Genomic DNA, 19,793 nt, shown 5'->3' on the forward strand with positions numbered 1-19,793 from the left:
AGTAATGGCCTACACTGCTTTAGGGCTCATGACCATTGGATGTTTTGCGGTCTGAAAATTGCGCATCCACAGAACATGGATTCCGGCCATATGCATTCTGCGTTTTTCAGAACGGGAACGGCCGGCCCCTAATAGAACAGTCCTATCCTTGGCCGTAATGTGGACAATTATATGACATGTTCCATTTTTTGGGTGGAATGGCCATTCGGAAATGGAATGCACACGGAATCAAGTGTGCATGAGCCCTTATAGAGACAATTTATGTTTCCTGGAGGACACATAGCAATTAATCTACATAAGAAGTTGAGTCCATTGAGTGCCGTCATGTACCTGCTTGTTCAGTGTCTGCACAGAGCTTGGTCTGGTGATTTACTGTACTTCTTACTACATAACAAAATCCTCAGCTAAGCTGCTGGAGGTGTCTGCCCTCAAGTTTACAGACAGTTTCCAAAAATAACCAGCAGAATAGTGAGTGCAGCTCTGGAGTATAACACAGGACCAGTATAAGGGACTCAATTATCCTGTACTGGGGAATTTTATAGGGAGTTTAACTTTCTAGGCCAGTGCCAGAGGCGGCACTCAGAGCCCTCTCTGTGGGGCTATGGCGTACCAATATTCCTTAGACTTTTCCTGCCATTCATCAGCGCAGGGCGCGCTATGAACAGCACAGGCAGCGCACTTAACGTAGCGCAATGATAAAGTACATGGAAGATATACTATATTGGTATTCAGGTTAAATTGCCATGTTGGCACTTTGGGATAAATATGTGGGTTTTGGGTGGCAGTTTGGGCACTCTGCCTCTAAAAGGTTCCCCATCACTGTTCTAGGCCAAGGCAGTGCATGCAGCGAGTTAACGTTACAGTTGCACAGTTTTGCAGCGAGTTTCACTGTAGCAGCTTATATTATCCCCTAGAAGACAACATTACTAAGGGGGCATTTACTTGACGCTACATTCCACCGCGTGGCGGAGTGCTCTTTAGGCCCCACACAGACAGGAGAGTTCAATGCGAGAAACTCGCTGCGTGTGGCAGTGTGAGTTCTGACCTCGGACAGGCTCGCACAGCATTAGGGCTCTATGTTGCAGACTGCTACACGGGCTTAGGCCTTGTAAATCCCGTATTGCGGTGCAGACCCATTGACTTGAATAGGTCAGCGATCCGCAAAAGACAGGACATGTCCTATCTTTTGCCGTATCTTGCACATCGTGGATCTATTGAAGTTAATAGGCCCGCATCCACAGCATGAGGTGCACAATACGGGCACGGAGCCCTTACGTTTGTGTGAATGAGCCCTTATACCGATTTATAATGCTGTGTGTTCTTGCGAGACCTGGAATTACATAGACCTAATGCTGTGCGATCCTTCAGAGGAGCAGAGGTCGGAACCGGAACTCACACTGACACATGCAGCGAGTTTCTCGCATTGAACGCGCTCGTCTGTGTCTGGCCTCAAACCTTTACTGAGAGCAGGGAAGGCGCAGCAGCGCTTCTCCCAGAGCTCTGCATCTCTCGCTTGCATCTGCTCATCTCCGCTTTTCCAGCAGGCGGAGTACGGATCCATAGAAAATATACAGGATATGTGATCTGCAGGCTGAAAAAGCAGAGCTCCAAGAAACTGCTGCACCTTCTGTGATTTCAGTAAAGGTTAAGGTCCCTTTTAAAGGGAAACTCCTATGAAAGCCCCTATCCACCTGTCTCCTCACCTTTAGGTCTGCTTTGTACTTGGGTGTTGCGATTTGGCATAATGTGCCGCTTCCTTCCATTTTGGAAACCCCCTGCTGGGGTGCAGGTCCGTCACTTTACATGACGGCACCTGATGGGATTCTCCTGAGCAGAACAATCCTAAAGGATTCCACGTCCTGTCAATAAAAATGCATGGCAAAAATGTCTAAATCTTATAAAATGGTGGACTATAACCCCCATCATTGTGTGCAGCATAGGATATGGGGGGCGTTTATGGGGTCTCCTCGCCGTCACTTTAAGACACACAAGTAAACTCTGCAGACTGCACCACTCAAAGTAAATGGTGAAAATTGCATATTTATTTAAAAAAAAGACATTATCAAAGTGATTGTGAATTATTGTCATGATTACAGGTAACGGCGAGGACAACACCGCCCATCATCTGGCACAGAGCGAACAAGTGCACAGGATCCAGACCTGACTGCTTCGGGACGTGGGATCGGGAGTTATTTGTTCTGCTGTATTCTGGCGGCTTTGAATTTCGAGACTCTTTTTGGTGCCTCCTCGACGACCTCTGATGTGACTTCTTCAGATTTTCTTTCCTGGATGGTGGGCAGGCTGGGGTGGGCGATGCCAGTCACTGGCACGGATATACAGAAAGGCTCCTTTTCTATTACCATTCCTGAAAATGGCTGGAAAATAGCGATAATCATATGGTCAGTGGATCTTAAAGGAAGAGAGGCACAACTGTATCGTCCCTCCCCACAGGTACGCACATAAAACAAAGCAATATGCTTTACGTGGTCGTTATGTCTTGGATCCTTCCCTCGCCCCTTATATTCAGTCACTTGCCCGCTTATACCACCTGTACATCAAAAACTCAATGTCCATCATTACTAATCATCTTGCCCGCACTAATCTCTCCGCACTCCAATCCATCCTCAACGCAGCAGCCAGTCCAACCGCTACACTGATGCCCCCGCCCTGTGCCAGTTGCTGCACCGACACCGTCGCCCTGTGCCAGTCGCTGCATCAATGTATCTTCCCTGTCCCAGTGACCGATGCCTCCACCACATGCTAGTCACCGTCCTGATGCCTTTGCCCCATGCCAGTCAGGGTACATGCCTCTATATCCTGTCCCAGTGATTGCATCAATGCCCTGGTCGCCCATCCTGTATAACATACAATTTACACACATCACTCACTCACACTGTGCTGAAGTGCCCGATGTCTCCATCTACCACCCTACCTGAGCTCTACCTTCTTAACCAGTTCTCTGGAACGCTCTACCCCAGACAGTCCGATTAATTCCCAACATCCATAGTTAGCAGTGTGCGCTAAAAACACATGTATTGAGGTCGAACTATTAAATTTCATGAATCGACTCCTGTCCCATTATCCCCCACACTCCATGCACTTCTATACATACTGGTGTCAGCACCGCTGTACAAAATTAGCCCTTTTGCCTCCGATTGTCAGCTCCTGTCTGAACTGTGATGTAATTGGCGGTACGCGTCGTCCCCTCCGGATTCTAAAGCGCTACAGAAAACGTTTGTGCTATATGTAGATTGCCCTTCCTTCATGACTATGGAGGGAATGGTACTGCTATCACAGTAAGGCTCCAATCACACGTCCGCAATTCCGTTCCGCATTTTGAGGAATAGAATTGCGGACTCATTCATTTCTATGTGCTGCCCGGATCCGGAAATGCGGACCTGCACTTCCGATTCCCCCAAAAAATAGAACATGTCCTATTCCTGTCCGCAATTGCGGACAAGAATAGGCATTTTCTATTAAGTGCCGGCAATGTGTGGTCTGTAAAATGCGGAACGCACATTGCCGGTGTCCGTATGTGTGAATGGAGCCCAGAGACAACTGCTCCTATAATATTTCTAGCACAGATTCCACCAGTCACTACAACATACCTCCCAACTGGCCTGGATTTCGGCGCGGCCCCAGAAGGGGTGCGGTATGTCCTGATTTCAGCTGTATCTGCGTCCCAAGGACAATTGAATGCAGTGGTGAAGCAGGAAGCCATCAGCTTCTTGCTCCACCATTCGTCAGTCTGTAAGCTCCTCAGCACACGTGATAGTGATGTCGCTGCGCAGATCATGAGAGCACAGGCTGAGGAAGGATCTGCTTTTTATTTAAGCTCCGGGGGCTTCACAAATGTGACTGGGGCCCTAATGGGGCAAGAATATTGTATGTGGGCAGCACTACAAATTACTAATCGCCCTGAAATCATAATGCCGCACAGGTTCTCCTGACTACTTCCTCTTGGTCAGAACAGCAGGGTCTTCCCTATGGTCCCTGGGACTTACAGCTTTAATAGACAGGCCTTTTCATGGCGGTCGTCTCAGAGAAAACCCCCTTACAAAATGCAGTGCAGGCACGGATTTTGCTGAGGGAAGACATGTCTGGTTGGATGGAAGCAAGATTAGCTGTCAGTTCTAGAGCATAGACCGCGGTTACAAGCGGAGACTACCCCTTTAACGTCCACATTCCCAGATAGGAAAACGTGGACAGGGGTTGCTGCCTTGATCCAACCCTTTTAAACCAGAGCGATCCTGGGGTCCGCTAGGTAATACATAGGGGTGAAATATGTGCAGAGATTTTCCTGCCTGCAAGCAGAGGTCTGTGTCACTTTAACGATTCCTTTCACTGACAGTTAGGACTACAATTATTCCCTGTGCCTGGTCCGTACTGTAGTGATCTCCAACTTTTACCTCTCCATCTGTTCCAACCTACAACTCCCAGCATGTGTCGAGCTTTCAGGTTGCAAGTGCCGGAGAGACACAGGTTGGAGAGACCAAGGGGCTCAATGAAGACTAGCCAAGCCCAGACCTCCGATCTCACCTCGAATGGTCCAGACACCGGAGAAGCCTTTTTCTGCCCCCGGTCGTCCTCTTCGCTGTGGTCGCTAAAGGCGTTGTCCTCTAGGCTGACGTTTCTTATAAAACTTCTCTTCTCCTCAAATTCGTGGGAGCTGTGATCGCTGGTATCGCTGCACACGCTGTTCTCACGGCTTCGCGACTTCATGATGGATTTCCGGGGAACGTATTCTCCGTTGACAACGTCCACAAACACTCTGCAATGTGAAGTACACAGCTCAGACCCGGAGGGACTCGTAGAAATAATTAAAGCTCCAATTTCCCCTTCTACTTTTCACACAGCCATAGGTACATCATTAAATTCTCACTACATGAATCCAACACTAGAGGGCGCTCACTTTGTATACATTTATACAGTGCCCATTGAACTCTGTGCATAAGTCAGTGGCTAGGAATGGTGACATTTTCACTGCCTGGCCCTGTCAAAGTGCAGAGAGGGCTGAGCCTCTAGGTGTAACAGCAACGCCCTCATTGCTCTTAGAGGCTCATTTGCATATATTAAAACATCATTTCTCAGCAATGCGGGCACATAAGCCCTTTAAGCTCCCCCTAGTGGTAAATTCAGCCACTGCAGGGGATTTCTAGCACTACAAAGCTGGGGGCCCCCTCTGACATGGGGACGAGTGAGATGGCTCTGGGCTTGTGCTTTGTGGGCTGGCTCAGTAATTCGGCAGACATTGGCAGTGAAATCCCCTCGGGGCACTTGTATGTAGCTATTTTTCCACCATGTGTTGCACGTGAGATCTGTCTGCGTGTGGCCTCTACCTGTAAATGTCGGCCGGGGTCTTGATCACTGGCAGCTCCGGGGCAGAGTGACCATTTCCATTACTGTTTTTCCTTTTCCTTTTTGCCTCTTCTTTCCTTTCACTGTATTTTAACATTGTATTTTTTCCTGTGTTTATTCTCACCTGTGAAAGAAAAAATAATAATATTTCAGACTGAAAAAGTTGGTGAATGATGAGAAAAGTCTCAGTTTAGGACAAAGCTGGCACATGTCATGGTTTAGAACTTTTCCGCACTATTTATGTAAAAAAAACTGCTTTAGAATAGTCGGCCTTTGTGTTTTAGTTCTGAACAATCTTCAGAATGTCTGCTTGCAGTCAGTGAATGGATTTCATTTTTATTTTTTACATCCAGAGGATGAAAACTGATCCTGACCTAGTTTACACAAGAGAGCAAAACCAGTGTGACAGCAGACAGGGTTTAAAACTCGCTGACAGCAAGCAGAGATCTTGAAAACAGCACAGAACTTAAAACAGACTACTGGACAGTGGCCGAAATGCTTGTTATACTTGATTTACATGAAGACGCCCGGACGCCAATCTCTCTAGACCCGAGTGGTGGTTGGCCGTTGTAAGCGCTCACCCTTTTTGGTTCTACCGTATGAGAAAATCGTATTGTCGCCACTGGATTCTTTCCGCTTCCCAAATCCTCCTCCTCGTCGCTGTGGTGGGGTAATATTGAGCTGTTAATGTAAGGCCTGTTCTGCGTCGACTCGGACTTGGCACGACTGCCCTGAGCTCGGTAGTCACGATCCACATTCAGATCGGTCTTCAGATTCTCTTTGTCTTCTTCATTAGGTTTATTTCTACAACGAGACAATAAAAGTTAGAGTCCCCCTGAAACCTGGAGAGTTTTGGGTGGAGGCCTCCTTTAATTAGAATTTCTCTAGCTTACATTGTGTTTCTAGTCCTTACCTACACCTCTGCTTGCAGTCAGTAAATGTTGACATTCAGTGGCTTAAAAACCATCCTGAATTAGGCTACTTTCACACTAGCGTTAGGTCTGTCAGTCAGACGCGTGCTGTCGGATGTCCGTTCCGGCCCCATGGACTATAATGGGGAGGGGCGGGAGATTCGGCTGCAGCACGGCAAACACGCCGAGAGGCGGCCGGACAAATACCGCTGTGGCCGCATCTCCCGCCCGACCTAAACAAAAAATAAATAAACAGCCTGCACTGATACAATGTAGCAAACTGACATGCCAGCAGAGGTATTTGTGCTGCCGATTTGCTTAGAGTTGTCAATACTTGAGTGAACTGTAACAAACCTTCTGCTGTGAGAAGTTTTATGTCTGTTTTATTCTGGAAACCAGAATGTTCTGAAGCAGAGCCATGAAAACAAAGTGCATTGGAAAGTTGAGAACCCGAATCTACATAAAGCTGGAGAACCCCTTTAATGGTCTGTACGTGTCTGGCCTGGGCAGCCATTGCGCTGGTTCTGGCTGACTGTGGGGGGAACTTGTACGAACGTCAGGGCGTGCACAGGACACCTACTGCTCCAGCTCTCCCCGCATCTCCTCCTGCTTCTCCAGCTCCTCCAGCCTCGCCCATAGCTCTGCGTTGTCTATGAAGCCATCTTTACTTTCTCCTTCCCGGAAATCCACCTTGGAGCTGTCTGCGGCCTTTGGTTTAGAGTGAGGTTTGTGAGCTGTACGGTGTTTGCCTGTGAGGAAATTTGCCGTCATTAGTAGAGAATCTACAGAAGTAAAGGACATTCCCCCCACCGAGGTACAGTGTATATTCATACTTATCCCGTATTATACTCCAGAGCTGCTCTCACTATTCTGCTGGTGCAGTCACTGTGTACATACATTGCTTATCCTGTACTGATCCTGAGTTACATCCTGTATTATACTCCAGAGCTGCACTCACTATTCTGCTGGTGGAGTCACTGTGTACATACATTACTTATCCTGTACTGATCCAGAGTTACATCCTGTATTATACTCCAGAGCTGCACTCACTATTCTGCTGGTGGAGTCACTGTGTACATACATTACTTATCCTGTACTGATCCAGAGTTACATCCTGTATTATACTCCAGAGCTGCACTCACTATTCTGCTGGTGGAGTCACTGTGTACATACATTACTTATCCTGTACTGATCCTGAGTTTCATCCTGTATTATACTCCAGAGCTGTACTCACTATTCTGCTGGTACAGTCACTGTGTACATACATTACTTATCCTGTACTGATCCTGAGTTACATCCTGTATTATACTCCAGAGCTGCACTCACTATTCTGCTGGTGCAGTCACTGTGTACATACATTACTTATCCTGTACTGATCCCGAGTTACATCCTGTATTATACTCCAGAGCTGCACTCACTGTTCTGCTGGTGCAGTCACTGTGTACTGCGGTGCTATAGTCACGACTCTGCTGGCGGTGTTTGGAAACAATCAGCAAGCTCGTCGTCAAACACCACGCCTAGCATCTAAATGGAGCTGAATCTTTAACATTACAGAGTACATTCAGAACATATGACATCACTGTGTGCGCTATGCTATGGCCACACGTAGCGGAAAGGCTGCATTTCCTTTCATCAGGATTTCTGAGAGGCAGCAGATACAGATGAGATATGACTATCCCCCCTACTCAAAAAAAAAAGCGCACAGATGCATTTTTTATTTAGGCACATGGGGGTGGCGGGGGCAGTGCCATCAGCCTCAACACATTCACCATCATTTATACCAGTTGTGAATAAACGACTATTGAAATCTACTCCAGTCATGGGCATGGTCTGCTGGAGGAGGCGCCTAAAACCCCATTCGCACGACCGCGTCAAAGCTGTGTACGTTTTACGGATCGCAAACCATGGATCCGCAGAACATGAGCACCGGCTGTGTATCCCCTGCAGCGTGGTGCGGACCCGCTGACTTCAATGGGTCCACGATCCGCAGGATGCAGCCCCAGATAAGACAGGTCCTATCTTTTGCGCGTGGACCCGGGAGCACACAGGTGGTCATTAGAAGTCTAGGCAGAGCGGAGCCACACCGCGCTGCAGTCAGACTTGAGTACAGATTCGGAGGTGGTGAGCAGAACTCCGACCTGTTTTTCTATCTCCCCCCCTCCCCCAACGTGATTATGCAACTCGTTTATTTCTATTGCCATCTGAAATCTTCCCTCTCATTGCAAGTATCCTGCGCCGGTAATAGAAGATGCGACACAGAATCTTCGCTCCGCTCCGCTATGAATTTTAATCCCTCTTAAAACAATTGGCCTTGATGGCAGAGAGCAAAAGATCAATGCGGTAAACAGCGGCTGACATCAGAGCAGGCGATGGGGAGAGGAGGCCCGCTCCCTACATGTATCATACGTGCCGAGCCTATAGACACCTGCACGTCTACGGAAGACGAGAGACTGAATGCATCCGACGGCTGTGGGAAATGTAATACAACTCTAAGGGGGGTGAATACTTCTGCAACTTTTGCTTGACCTCTCATCATTTTGCTACACGAGCTTCCATATGTTCCAAAATACAGTTGTGTGTTCCTGTCTTCCAAGAGCAGACATAGATGGCAAAGGGCCCCTGTGTGAGTATGTGTGTGGGCCCCTGGCTCTCCAGAATTTGTGATTCCATTTCTAATTTTTAAGATCTGTGCTGGCAGCCAGTGAATGGAAACAGTCGTGTTACATCAGGTGGGTAGAAACCCGCCCTGATCACATCCAGCTGACACAGAGGCACAGCCATGAAGGCGTTCCGACACACTGCGACAAGCTCTGCACCGGGGTCCGTTAAATATGATCAGGATGGTTGTTCAAGCAGGAAGAATGTTTCCATTCGCTGCCAGCAAGCAGAGATGACGAAGACCTGAAAAACAACGTATACTGTAAACTGATAAAAGCTGCACAGCACAAGGACATAAAATACAACGTGAAAATGATCTACTAACCAACAGAATATTGTAAATGGTGTAAAAGCCAACGGAAACGTTGTCCCTGTGATGTCACATCCATAGTCATGTGACTTCATCATCCATGGGTGCTACACGTGTGCATGTAACAGGACAAGATCATAGAATTGTGCTACACAATCTCATTGATGGTACCTCTACCTGCGGGCAGGTTTTATCAGCTCTTTATTTAGCGTGTAGTACTGCACTCCACCTATAGTGGCCGCTGCAGGAGAAACCATCAGCTTTCTAAAGCCTAACCTGCAACGATCAGCCGATTACCAGGAGACAACATGTACAGTGGTAAAATGAGGGGCGGTGTGTAAGTGACAGATTGTGTACCATTATTTCAGCAGGTTTAGATCAGACGACTGTACGGAGAAGAGCGATGGTGAACAGAGAAAAAAATTACGCCATATAGCGCAGAAGACGACTGGAGAATAGAGCGGAAGACTCCGAGCAATCTCCAGGGTGTTAGGACGCAATACACGGACCATGTGCACCCCACATCACAGATCGTGGACCCATTCACTTCAACGGGTCCGCAATCCGGAAGATGCAGAACGGAGGCACGGATCGGAAGCACTACGGAGTGCTTCCGTGAGTTTACTGTACATGCCGCCGCACCACAAAAAAAGTAGTGCACGCACTACTTTTTTGCGGTGCGGACAGATCACGGACCCATTCAAGTGGAATGGGTCTGGATCTGTCTGCGGCAGCCACACGGATGTTGCCATGCGTTGGGGACCGCAAATTGCGGTCCCCAATGCACGGAACGGCCGCGTGCATGAGCCCTTAGTCAATGTAGCGGTAAGGAGGCAGTGATGCAATGGTGGATACACTGTAAGGAGGATTACAGGCGGCATACCTTTGGTGCTCACTGTGTCTGCGTTCACTTCTTCCTTGATATCAAAGAACTCGCCGGATTCCTGCACCGGAAGCAAGAGATGGGAGATCAGCAATATCCAATCTATACCGCCCCTCCCCCAGCCCTCGTGTGGCCCCTTACATTGTTCATCCTCTGCAGGTCCTTTGTGAACTCCACCCTGGACTCAAAGTTCTTCATGGCCTGCTGATATCCATCCAAGGCTTCCCTGACATCTGGAAGACAAGAAATGCTCAGGTCACACCATAACATTCATCAATGTACTGCCCCTGAAACTACAACTCCCAACATATGCTGCTGGCGATCATCCACGGAGGAACCTGTCAGCGAGTCACTGCATAGTGAAAAGTTATTCAACTTCCCACTAAGGTTTGCATTTTTAAATTACTCGTTTTCAAGACCTCTGCTTGCTGTCAGTGAACTGGATTGGGGGAGGGAGGGTGCAGCTTGATGTGAATAGATATGAACATTAGGATTATACGGTCACAGATCTCTACACAGCAGTTCTGGGGGAAAACACAATAAAATGTACATATAAACCTGATTAGGGGGCTCCGATGTTGGGCTTTTGCCTCGACGGCTCCCCAGACGCATCACAAATACTTTTCTATTGAGTATCTGCAGTTTTTGTGTACGCAGCGCGCGCTAATCTCTTTAGTCGTTCCAGCGGTGCCGGCGCGTTTCAGGGCCTTCAATTTGATTTTGTTGAAACTTTTTTTTTTGGAGTTGGTTGTTCCTTTGAGGAAAAGCTTTATAACTGGTAACTTTCCATTTCTTAATGTACAACGGGGGGGGGGGGGGGGGGGGCTGAGCCCCGAGCACTGCCGGTAATAACACTCCACATCAATCTTTACGAGAGTGTCCCATGTCCCCCGTGTGACCGATGCAGCACTCCACCGTGGCTTCAAGTGTCACAGACTGTGCGTGACCACCGCTCCATTCACACAGGGGACCCCCTTCATGTGATCGATAGATCCTGGCGGTCAGGCCCCCACCATTCAGCAATCACCTATCCTGTCAGAGCTGCAGCATGTTACTGGACTGAGCCCGTCCTACGCCATACAATCCCATCGGATTTCAGTAGTGCTCTGTGGACCACCCCAGGGTGGTCAAAAATCAACCCGTTACCAATAACAATCCCCTTTAAGGCTCTATATAACCCTTAAAAAACGTGGTCACATTAATTGCGCCTGTGGGGACCTCCTAAGGGCTCATTCACACCACCGTATGAATGGGTCCGGTGCGGACCAATTCATTTCAAATGGGGCTGCAAAAGATGTCCACATCCATAGTTCCGTCTCGTGGCTCCGCAAAAAAGATAGAACATGTCCTATTCTTGCCCGCAATCGCCGATAAGAATAGGCATTTCTATAATGGGTCGCCCCCGCTCCCTTCCACAAATTTTGCGGATCCGCAAAATACGGCACGGTTGTGTGAATGCGCCCTAACTCCGAGTCTCTGCGGCCGGACACGCTCTTATGACAAAACCAGGTCTTTTAAAATAAAAAATAAAACAAAAAGCAGTAACTGAACGCCGGGCCCTGTGGTGGGGCGCAGGCCGGCGCGCGGACCTTCTCATGGGCTGTGTTTTCTTTCCCGTCTGGTGCACTGATTCTGCTCATTGTCCTCGGGCCCGGCCTGTCACTGCTGATGACCCGCGAAAACGGCCCCCCAGAGGTCACGTGGCAGATCCAGCTCCTTCACTTTTGCAATTATTCTTTCTCTCCATTTTTGACTCCCCCCCCCCTTTCCTTTAAGTAAGAGGGGTTTTTCAGTATCGCCTCTCCTTAATTAACATAGCAAAAACCTAAGCGTTAATAATATCTGGCAGCGGAAGGCGCTCCCGAAATACACCCGACTCTGCAATCATCTCCATAAAGCCGCAGCTGATTTTTATGTGTTTTTTTTTTTTACCCCCCACCTTTTTTTCACCCGCTTCTCCTGCGTGCAGACAGCTGTTGCGGCGAACGGGTTACAATAAGGGGAAGAAGGAGAAGAGAAAAAAAAAAAAAAAAAAAAGAGATGGCATTAACAAAATGAAAATGACGGTGTAAACAGTTCATAAAATCTCGCAGCCCTGATGTCGCTCTAGATCATTAAATTTCTGCAACAATTAGACCTTTTCTCACGGCGGCAAATTGGACCGGTTGCCATGGCAAATCTGAGCCCTTAAGTCATATATCTTTGATTGCAGAAAGGTCAGACGCAGACAGCCTAATAACTCAAGAAGCTGTTTGACAGATTTCATCGGTGCATGGTCACAGAACAGCGCAAAACGGTGTCGGCAGTTGTTAAAAGCAGAGGGTCAGGGAAAAGGTTGAGGTTGTGGAATGTTTTTGCTTCACTGAACCCAGCAAGATAATGTGTCTAACCAGCGCCGGATCTGAAGAACATTATTTTAGGTAGGAGGTCAAATCAATAACTTTTTTTTTTTTTTCCCCTTCCCTTACACCCCCCCCCCGCCCGCAATCCGTTACTCAAGACGACTGCAAAATATTAAAAGGGAAGTAAAGAGGAGGTTACCGTGAAACATTTGGAATTATTTTTGATATTATGTGTCCACCTATTAAATAACATTAAAGAGGAGGGGGCACGGACCACGTAACGCGGAGGAGAGGAGGACTGGACTGTTGGATTTCAGCACGCCCAATCCTTTTCAGGAAGACACGGCGGCGTCTGGCAGGGGGCTTATTCCTCTGTCCCTACAGAGTGACCTGCACACGGCGGAAACAATCGGCAGTGTGACACATGGGCCACGTAGAGGTGATCTTCAAAAGCGTGGAAACAGATCTGCAGGGCGGAGCTTGAAATTCGCAGCACGACATTCGCTTCTGCGGATTTTCAGCGCAGAATCCATCCCTTGCAATGCAAAGAGCAAATCCGCAAACAAGTAACAAATGCAGCGAAATCTGTGTAAACTACACTGCCCGCAGGGGACACGTGCACACTTGGCCGAGCTGAGCATGCCTGTGTATGGGGTGGTTTGGAGAGGTCTATGGTCAGCCTTACCCTCCCCAACTTGAACCCAAACATATTAAAAAATTAGTAATTTTTGCTCAATTTGTTTAAGGCCTCATGCACGTGGCCGTATTGCGGCCCACAAACGGCGGGTCGGCAATCCACGGCAGCCGGCTGTGTGCACCACCCATCACGGATGCGGACACATTCACTTGAATGGGACCGCAATTCTGGAGATGCGGAACGGAGTCACGGAACGGAACCCCTGGAAGCACTACAGAGAGCTTCCGTGGTGTTTCTTTCCGTTGTTCCGCACCGCAAATAAATATGACAGGACATATTTTTTTGCGGTGCGGACAGACCACGGACCCATTCAAGTTAATTGGGTCCGGCCCGCTGCACGGATGTTGCCTGTGCATTTGGGACCGCAATTGCGGCCCTCAATGCACGGAACGGCCGTGTGCATGAGGCCTAATTTTGTGTTATTGAGAGTGTTACTGCCCGCTACTGAAAAAGGTTTATGAGGTGGCCTTTTTTCATACCTCCTCACCTCTCTTCACCCAAGAGGGCACTTTTATGTTTTTACCCAAAATTGGGGCTATTCAATTCCATGGCTGTCATTCCTGTTATGGCGAGAACACTTTAACAGCTTTACCAAAGAGGATCAGAAAACTTATGGAAAAATTCATCTATTAAATAAATATATTAGAAAATAATTAAAAAAAAAAACCAGAGAAGAGGGCCCATCTCCTGTAGTAAATGCTTGCATTCCTCATTAAATAACAATTCTAGAGCATCTTTCCTTAAAAGGGTTGTCTCACTTCAGTTAATGGCAGCGCGGAGACGAGGTGGCCGGGACGGGAGCTGCTGCGCACGCGTGCCTCTTATGGTCCCGGCTACCAGACCGGCGCTTCTTCCTAGAGAGTGTACAAGCGCGGCCACCGCTCCTGGATTGCAGGGTGGTCGTCACCCCTGGAAACCAGCAGTGTATAAATAAATCCAGCCTTGAAAAGGAGGCAATATGGAGAATCACAATACATTAGTAAGTGCCTTGTATTACCTTTCGCTACATGATAAATGCCATTTAGAGGGGTTGTTTCACCTGGACCACTGGTTTTATATCACAGCGAAGTTTTATGCGAATCAAAGCATCCGAAGTCGATTCGCTCATCCCTAATCACTAGGATGTGCCACTAATGTCCGATAGGTGCCGGTCCCATCTCTAGAATGAAGCACTCCGATAACATGAGCGCACTGCGCATGCTCAGCCGCCCTTAATTCATTTCTATGGAAGCGCTGAAAAATAGCCATGCTGTGCGCTCAGCTATTTTCGGAAGTCCCACAGAAATTAAAGGACAGCCCATGCGCAGCTGCTCCATTTACTTCCATAGAACTGCCGGAAATTGCCAAACCAGCGCTCGCCATTAAAATGAGTGGAGGGCGGTTGTGCATGTGCGGTGCGCTCTTGTTTTCTTCGGGAGCTTCCTTGTAGAGATGGGACCCGCACCTATCTGACATTGGGTGCACCAATGTTCCAGGTGAGACAACCCCTTTAAAACTGAGTTGTCCCTCTGTTATTCCTGCTGGGGAAGTATGAATAAACCGATGTTGGGTTTGTCCCTGCACAGTCGGATTAGCGATGACGGTGCCAGACGTAGGGACATGCCCCTTTCATAAGGGAACAGTAGCTCCCCATTCATACATTTTTAGTAGGAATAGTAGGAGGTCCACTGCAGATTTCTAAGAAAAGATGCTCTGGAATTTGTCACAAGCGGGAATGCAAGTAGTTACTAAAACAGACATGTCAGGTGGAGCGACAGGTCCTCGTTCATATGGCCAGCCGATTATACAGATTCCAGGCGGCCCCCGCCTCTCCTAGGTCATGTCATGGGCAGCCTTGACGTGGGAGACTTCTTTAACCTTCATGTCTGGTAGGATGGAGGGTTGCGGAGGGACAAGGACATTAAGTGACTGGGCTGGAGGCTTTTAGGAACATTTTATCCTCATCAGTTGACAAGGTGGATTTAGTGAATGATGGGGGTAGTAGTACAAGTCAAGTAGGAGAAAGTGCTGGGGAACCCACAGGAGTTTTAGTGCTGTACACTAACTCCCAACATGCATGCCATCAGAGCATGCTGGGAGTAGTAGTTTGCCAATAGCTGCAGAGCCACAAGTTACAGGCCATTGCCCCACGCACATTATGAGGCCGATTAACCAACAATGGGCCTTTACCCCATCTGCCCCTTACATGGCACCACCATGCCTGCTCGAGGCTAAGGGACCTGGTGATTTTGGATCTGTGATGAACTGAATCCTGTTCCCCATACACAGTGACATACTACAGATGCCAGATCATCAAATATTCTGGATTACTGGATGCTTATACAACAGACAATGCCGCTATACTAATTCCTAATCGGCCCGTGCGCTCCTACGGCAATGCCATGCTAGAAACAAGCGGTGGATTATCAGAGTCTTCAAATGCCAGTTATGTTATACGGCGTCCGATTCTCCATTACTTCTGATAATCCAGCAGGTTGTAGGTCCCACTCATGCGCCGGCACCTGATCATGGCAAGGTAAAGCGCTGCCATATTGGAGTGTAACCATGGAGGAGCAGCCAATTAGGTGACGCATTCCGAATTGTGCCACCCTCCTACAGGAGCTGCATCAACATGATGCAACCCTGGCCTGAGATGACCTGAGATCACAGCCGGAATTTAACAGGTCGCCCCCCATATATAGCGCACCTTCGGTCGTCTTCTACACCTATAAAGCGGAGAGAAATCGCCAAACGCACTGGGAGTAACGTCACAGCTGGCAATCATTCATCCTCCATTTGCACAGTGCGTCCCCTGCGCCCGCCTTCGACCTTGTGACATTTATTATCTATGCATTTTATTATCTTTTTTTCCCCCTCTTTAAAAATCGATGAAATTACAGTCTAGGGTGATTTACATACTTTACGCTCTCCCCTTCCCCCGTCTTGCGGATCTTTCTAAAATATCAATACTTGAGCTGCAGGAGCCTTGGCCTGTTCTAAACTGGGAGGTTATTAAAGCGGCCGTCTGGTGGCCGCGCGCCGCAGCTGACAGCTGTTTAGCATTACCATGTAACCCCTTCCCCGCTGCTGGGACTTGCCGACACAGGGAAGGGCGTGTACGGTTATACGGGGGGGTCTGCAACGATCGCCGGGGGAATACTATCGACGTCCCGTGTTTAGCCTCCAATTAGCAGAAGGCGGTGGAATGGTGCGAGGTTGCCTCGTTATGAGTCCTCCGCCATCCTAAAGCCCCTGAAGAGTCATCTGCGATTCTCAAGATCAAACCACAAGTGTCTGGCGGCAGCTGGGAATCCTCACCAGCCTCGAGTGTGGATATTAGAGTGGCGAGGTTTAGTTCGCCGTCCAAAAGAGCGCTCAACGCGGATTGATGAGGACACCTTCGAGGAGCTCTCCTGTATATATATATATAAAAAAAAAAATTCCTGATCGCAACAAACTGGACGGGCAGGCCAGGGTTAATGACAAAAATCATCATTAACCCCCGATTGTATAAAGTGGCAGTCATAAACTGAGCACCTTCTGGAAAAGCTGGGTGATGACCAACATGGCTGCCAGGTCTGCTACCCAGCTTTACTGGACTCCTGCATGGAAAATATTCCTGGTTGTGGAATTATACATCACAGCGGGGGTCACAAAGGTTTTAAAATAGAGAAACCTCTATCCCTGGAAACGCTTCCAAAAGAGGAAAATAAGTAATACCAAATATAAATCACTGCACCGTAGGGGGGGGGGGGGGAGGGGTTCTAATTTGTAATATGGACCCCTGAATACTAAAAAATTCAAACCTCTGATCTCAGACCAGACCTCTAAATTAGACAGACCCCAGATAAGGAGCCTAAAGTAATCCAACCCCTTTATTAACCAGCCCCCAGATCAGACCCCTAAAGTAAATCAGACCCCAGACAAGGCCCCTAAAGTAATCTAACCCCAGACAACGCCCCTAAAGTAATCTAACCCCTTTATTAACCAGACCCCAGACGAGGCTACTAAAGTAATCACACCCCAGACAAGGCCCCTAAAGTAATCAGGCCCCAAACCAGACTCCCTATATTAACCAGACCCCAGATAAGGCCCCTAAAGTAAATCTAACCCTTTTACTAACCAGACCCCAGATCAGACCCCTCAAGTAATTTGACCCCTTTATTAACCAGACCCCAGACGAGGCCCCTAAATTAAAGTAATCAGGCCCCAAACCAGACTCCCTATATTAACCAGACCCCAGATAAGGCCCCTAAAGTAAATCTAACCCTTTTACTAACCAGACCCCAGATCAGACCCCTCAAGTAATGATATCCCTGGAGAGGCCCCTATATTAACCAGACCTCTAATTTGTTCAGACCCGTTTATTAATCAGACTCCAAACAAGGCCCCTAAATTAATCAGACCCCAGAAGAGGCCCCTAAAGTAAATTCAGACCAGGCCTCAGACCACTACAGTAAAGGGGTTCTCCTGACTTTCAACATTCATGGCCCATCTCATCCTTATCAATATCAGATCGGTGGGGGTCCGATTACCGGCACCTACGTAATCAGCTGATTGAAGGGTTACCGGTGTGCGGGCTCTTCATTACTCAGCACAGCGCCACACACTCAATACAGGCTGTATATGGCACTACGCGTATGGGAATCAGATGGAGCAACAATTAGCAATCCTGAGACTAAAGTCAATCACCCCTTTATATGCCAGTGCATGAGTTTTAGCGCCCTGGAGTGCTGCAGCGGATGAGAGCAGATGCTGGACAGACACGCCATTAAAGCTACAAGGGTTTTGGCTGCTCGAAAAAGACAGTTTCGTAGCGGAGGTTTCCTGGCACGTTCCTGCACTGATAGCTATATGCGACGGCGGCCTCCTCCCAGCTGCACGCGTGGATCATACATGAAATGGGTGCCAACTGCAATCTGCATCCACTACAACGGCGCCACCTATAGCACAGGAAGAGACTGCTGCCTACACAGATGTAGCAGAGCAGAGGTGGTTATTAAGCACCACTTACGGGGTTAACTTAACTAGTGGCACAACAAACATGCTTACACAGCCAGATTTGGCATTCAGGAGTCTTGGAAAGCTGCATGTGATGTATACTGTAGGTGGCCATATTGGCTGTCACCCAGCTTTACCAGATATAACGAAGCAACTGCAGAGCAGACGTTCACCTGCTGGCTGCCAGCCAATATGTCTCCCATAGCGGTTGTCACCCAGCTTTCCACAAACTCTGCATGGCAACACTGCCTAGACATACAGCTGCACTGCCACACTCCCCCTCCAGAGGAGCAATAACGGTTGTCACCCAGCTTTCCCAGGCACAGATATAACTAAGAGATGGCTGAATTCTTACTGGTTTCTTTCCAAAGCCGTTTGACAACCAACATGGCAGCACTGCCACCCAGCTTTCCCAGGCTTCTGAATGGCAAACCTGCTTTGTTATAAAACGCTACAGGAGAAAGACATTACTAGGCAGGTCGGCCATTCAGCAGTCTGGAAAAGCTGGTTTGCCACCCTACTGAAAGGGCATCAAGAAAGGTCGCCACCCAGCTTTCTCAGAAACAGATATCTATATGGTAACCAGATAGAATTTAAACTCCATTTCTTGGGGTGCTGTTTGAAAACCATCAGGAAAAGCTGAGTGGGAACCAAAGCTGGCGCCACAACGGCGGACATTGTGGTAGTCACCCAGCTTTCCGAGAAACAGATTAAAAATATTAAATTTACTGCTGCTGACAACCGCTCCTCGGCCCCCTGCCCGAGGCTCCATTTCCGAACCCTGAAAGTCTAGCATCATCCTATTAACCCATCACAGGGATCATTGTGATGGGCTTCCAAATTAAAAGGCACTTGACTCTCTGAGCTGATTTCAAGGAGGACCCGAAACGCGCAAGTCTCAGCGCCGCCGCCGATTACCCTTCCAAATGATCCTGGTCTGTATTATATCAATCAATGACGAAGCGTGCGCCTCCAGATTTCTTATTTCAATAATACTGATAATTCTCCCCCCCCCCCGTTTCCTCTCCCAATGATTTCTTTTCTTATGCTAAGCAGCTCCGAGCACTTTTTTTTGTTGCGCCAGGATATTTATGCCGCCGCGTCAGACGCGTTATTGCTATTTTTGGCGAGTAAAGAAAAACAACAAAAAAGTGTCTTTTAAAGAACTTTAATGGCTTAATATGTGCAACGCGTTTTGGAAGGCAGCACAAAAGAAAGGAGGTAATTATGACCCCCCCTTCCCACCCCAAACTCCCGCAAGATTATTATTGCCAGGCAAGAGGAGAGACATAAAATAAGACAACGCCGAGATATTCGCAAACGTCTTCCAGATCGACCTGAGCGTGCCAGGAAGGAGCGAGCCGCAGCTCTGCACCCGAAATGCTGCAAATAACCCCGCAGCTGACGCCCTGACACCGCTTACACCTGGCCTGGTGAGGAGAACCTCACTCCCTGCATGATGGAACCTACATGCTGATGGTTTCCCATCAAATAAACCACCCTCTTCAGCTGTGAAAGCAGGTTGATGACTGCCATTACAGCTCTCACCAGGAGGGGGGGTATTTTTTTTAATACAGAGATTCTGGACAGTAGGAAAGCTGGGTGACAACTGGTATGACCACCATTCAGTTCTGACTGGGGTAATCACTCAGCT

General features: G+C 48.2%; 1 protein-coding gene across 2 annotated transcripts in view; it reads right to left on the bottom strand.

The window, feature by feature from the left end:
- Window positions 1-1,999: 1,999 nt before the first annotated feature.
- LOC122920703 (unconventional prefoldin RPB5 interactor 1-like) overlaps window positions 2,000-19,793 on the bottom strand; it is a 49,485-nt gene continuing 31,691 nt past the window's right edge. The window contains exons 5-11 of one of the 2 annotated variants that reach the window (XM_044270411.1): window positions 10,262-10,353; window positions 10,121-10,181; window positions 6,850-7,018; window positions 5,940-6,162; window positions 5,340-5,482; window positions 4,540-4,771; window positions 2,000-2,375 (exon numbers count right to left, since the gene is read on the bottom strand). In XM_044270411.1, the coding sequence (XP_044126346.1) occupies window positions 2,190-2,375; window positions 4,540-4,771; window positions 5,340-5,482; window positions 5,940-6,162; window positions 6,850-7,018; window positions 10,121-10,181; window positions 10,262-10,353 (1,106 nt within the window). In that variant the 3' untranslated portion in view covers window positions 2,000-2,189. The remainder of the gene's footprint in view (window positions 2,376-4,539; window positions 4,772-5,339; window positions 5,483-5,939; window positions 6,163-6,849; window positions 7,019-10,120; window positions 10,182-10,261; window positions 10,354-19,793) is intronic. The other variant, XM_044270412.1, reaches the window with a different exon arrangement.

The sequence above is a fragment of the Bufo gargarizans genome, chromosome 10, assembly GCF_014858855.1.
Source record: "Bufo gargarizans isolate SCDJY-AF-19 chromosome 10, ASM1485885v1, whole genome shotgun sequence".
In the NCBI taxonomy this organism is placed as follows: Eukaryota; Metazoa; Chordata; class Amphibia; order Anura; family Bufonidae; genus Bufo; species Bufo gargarizans.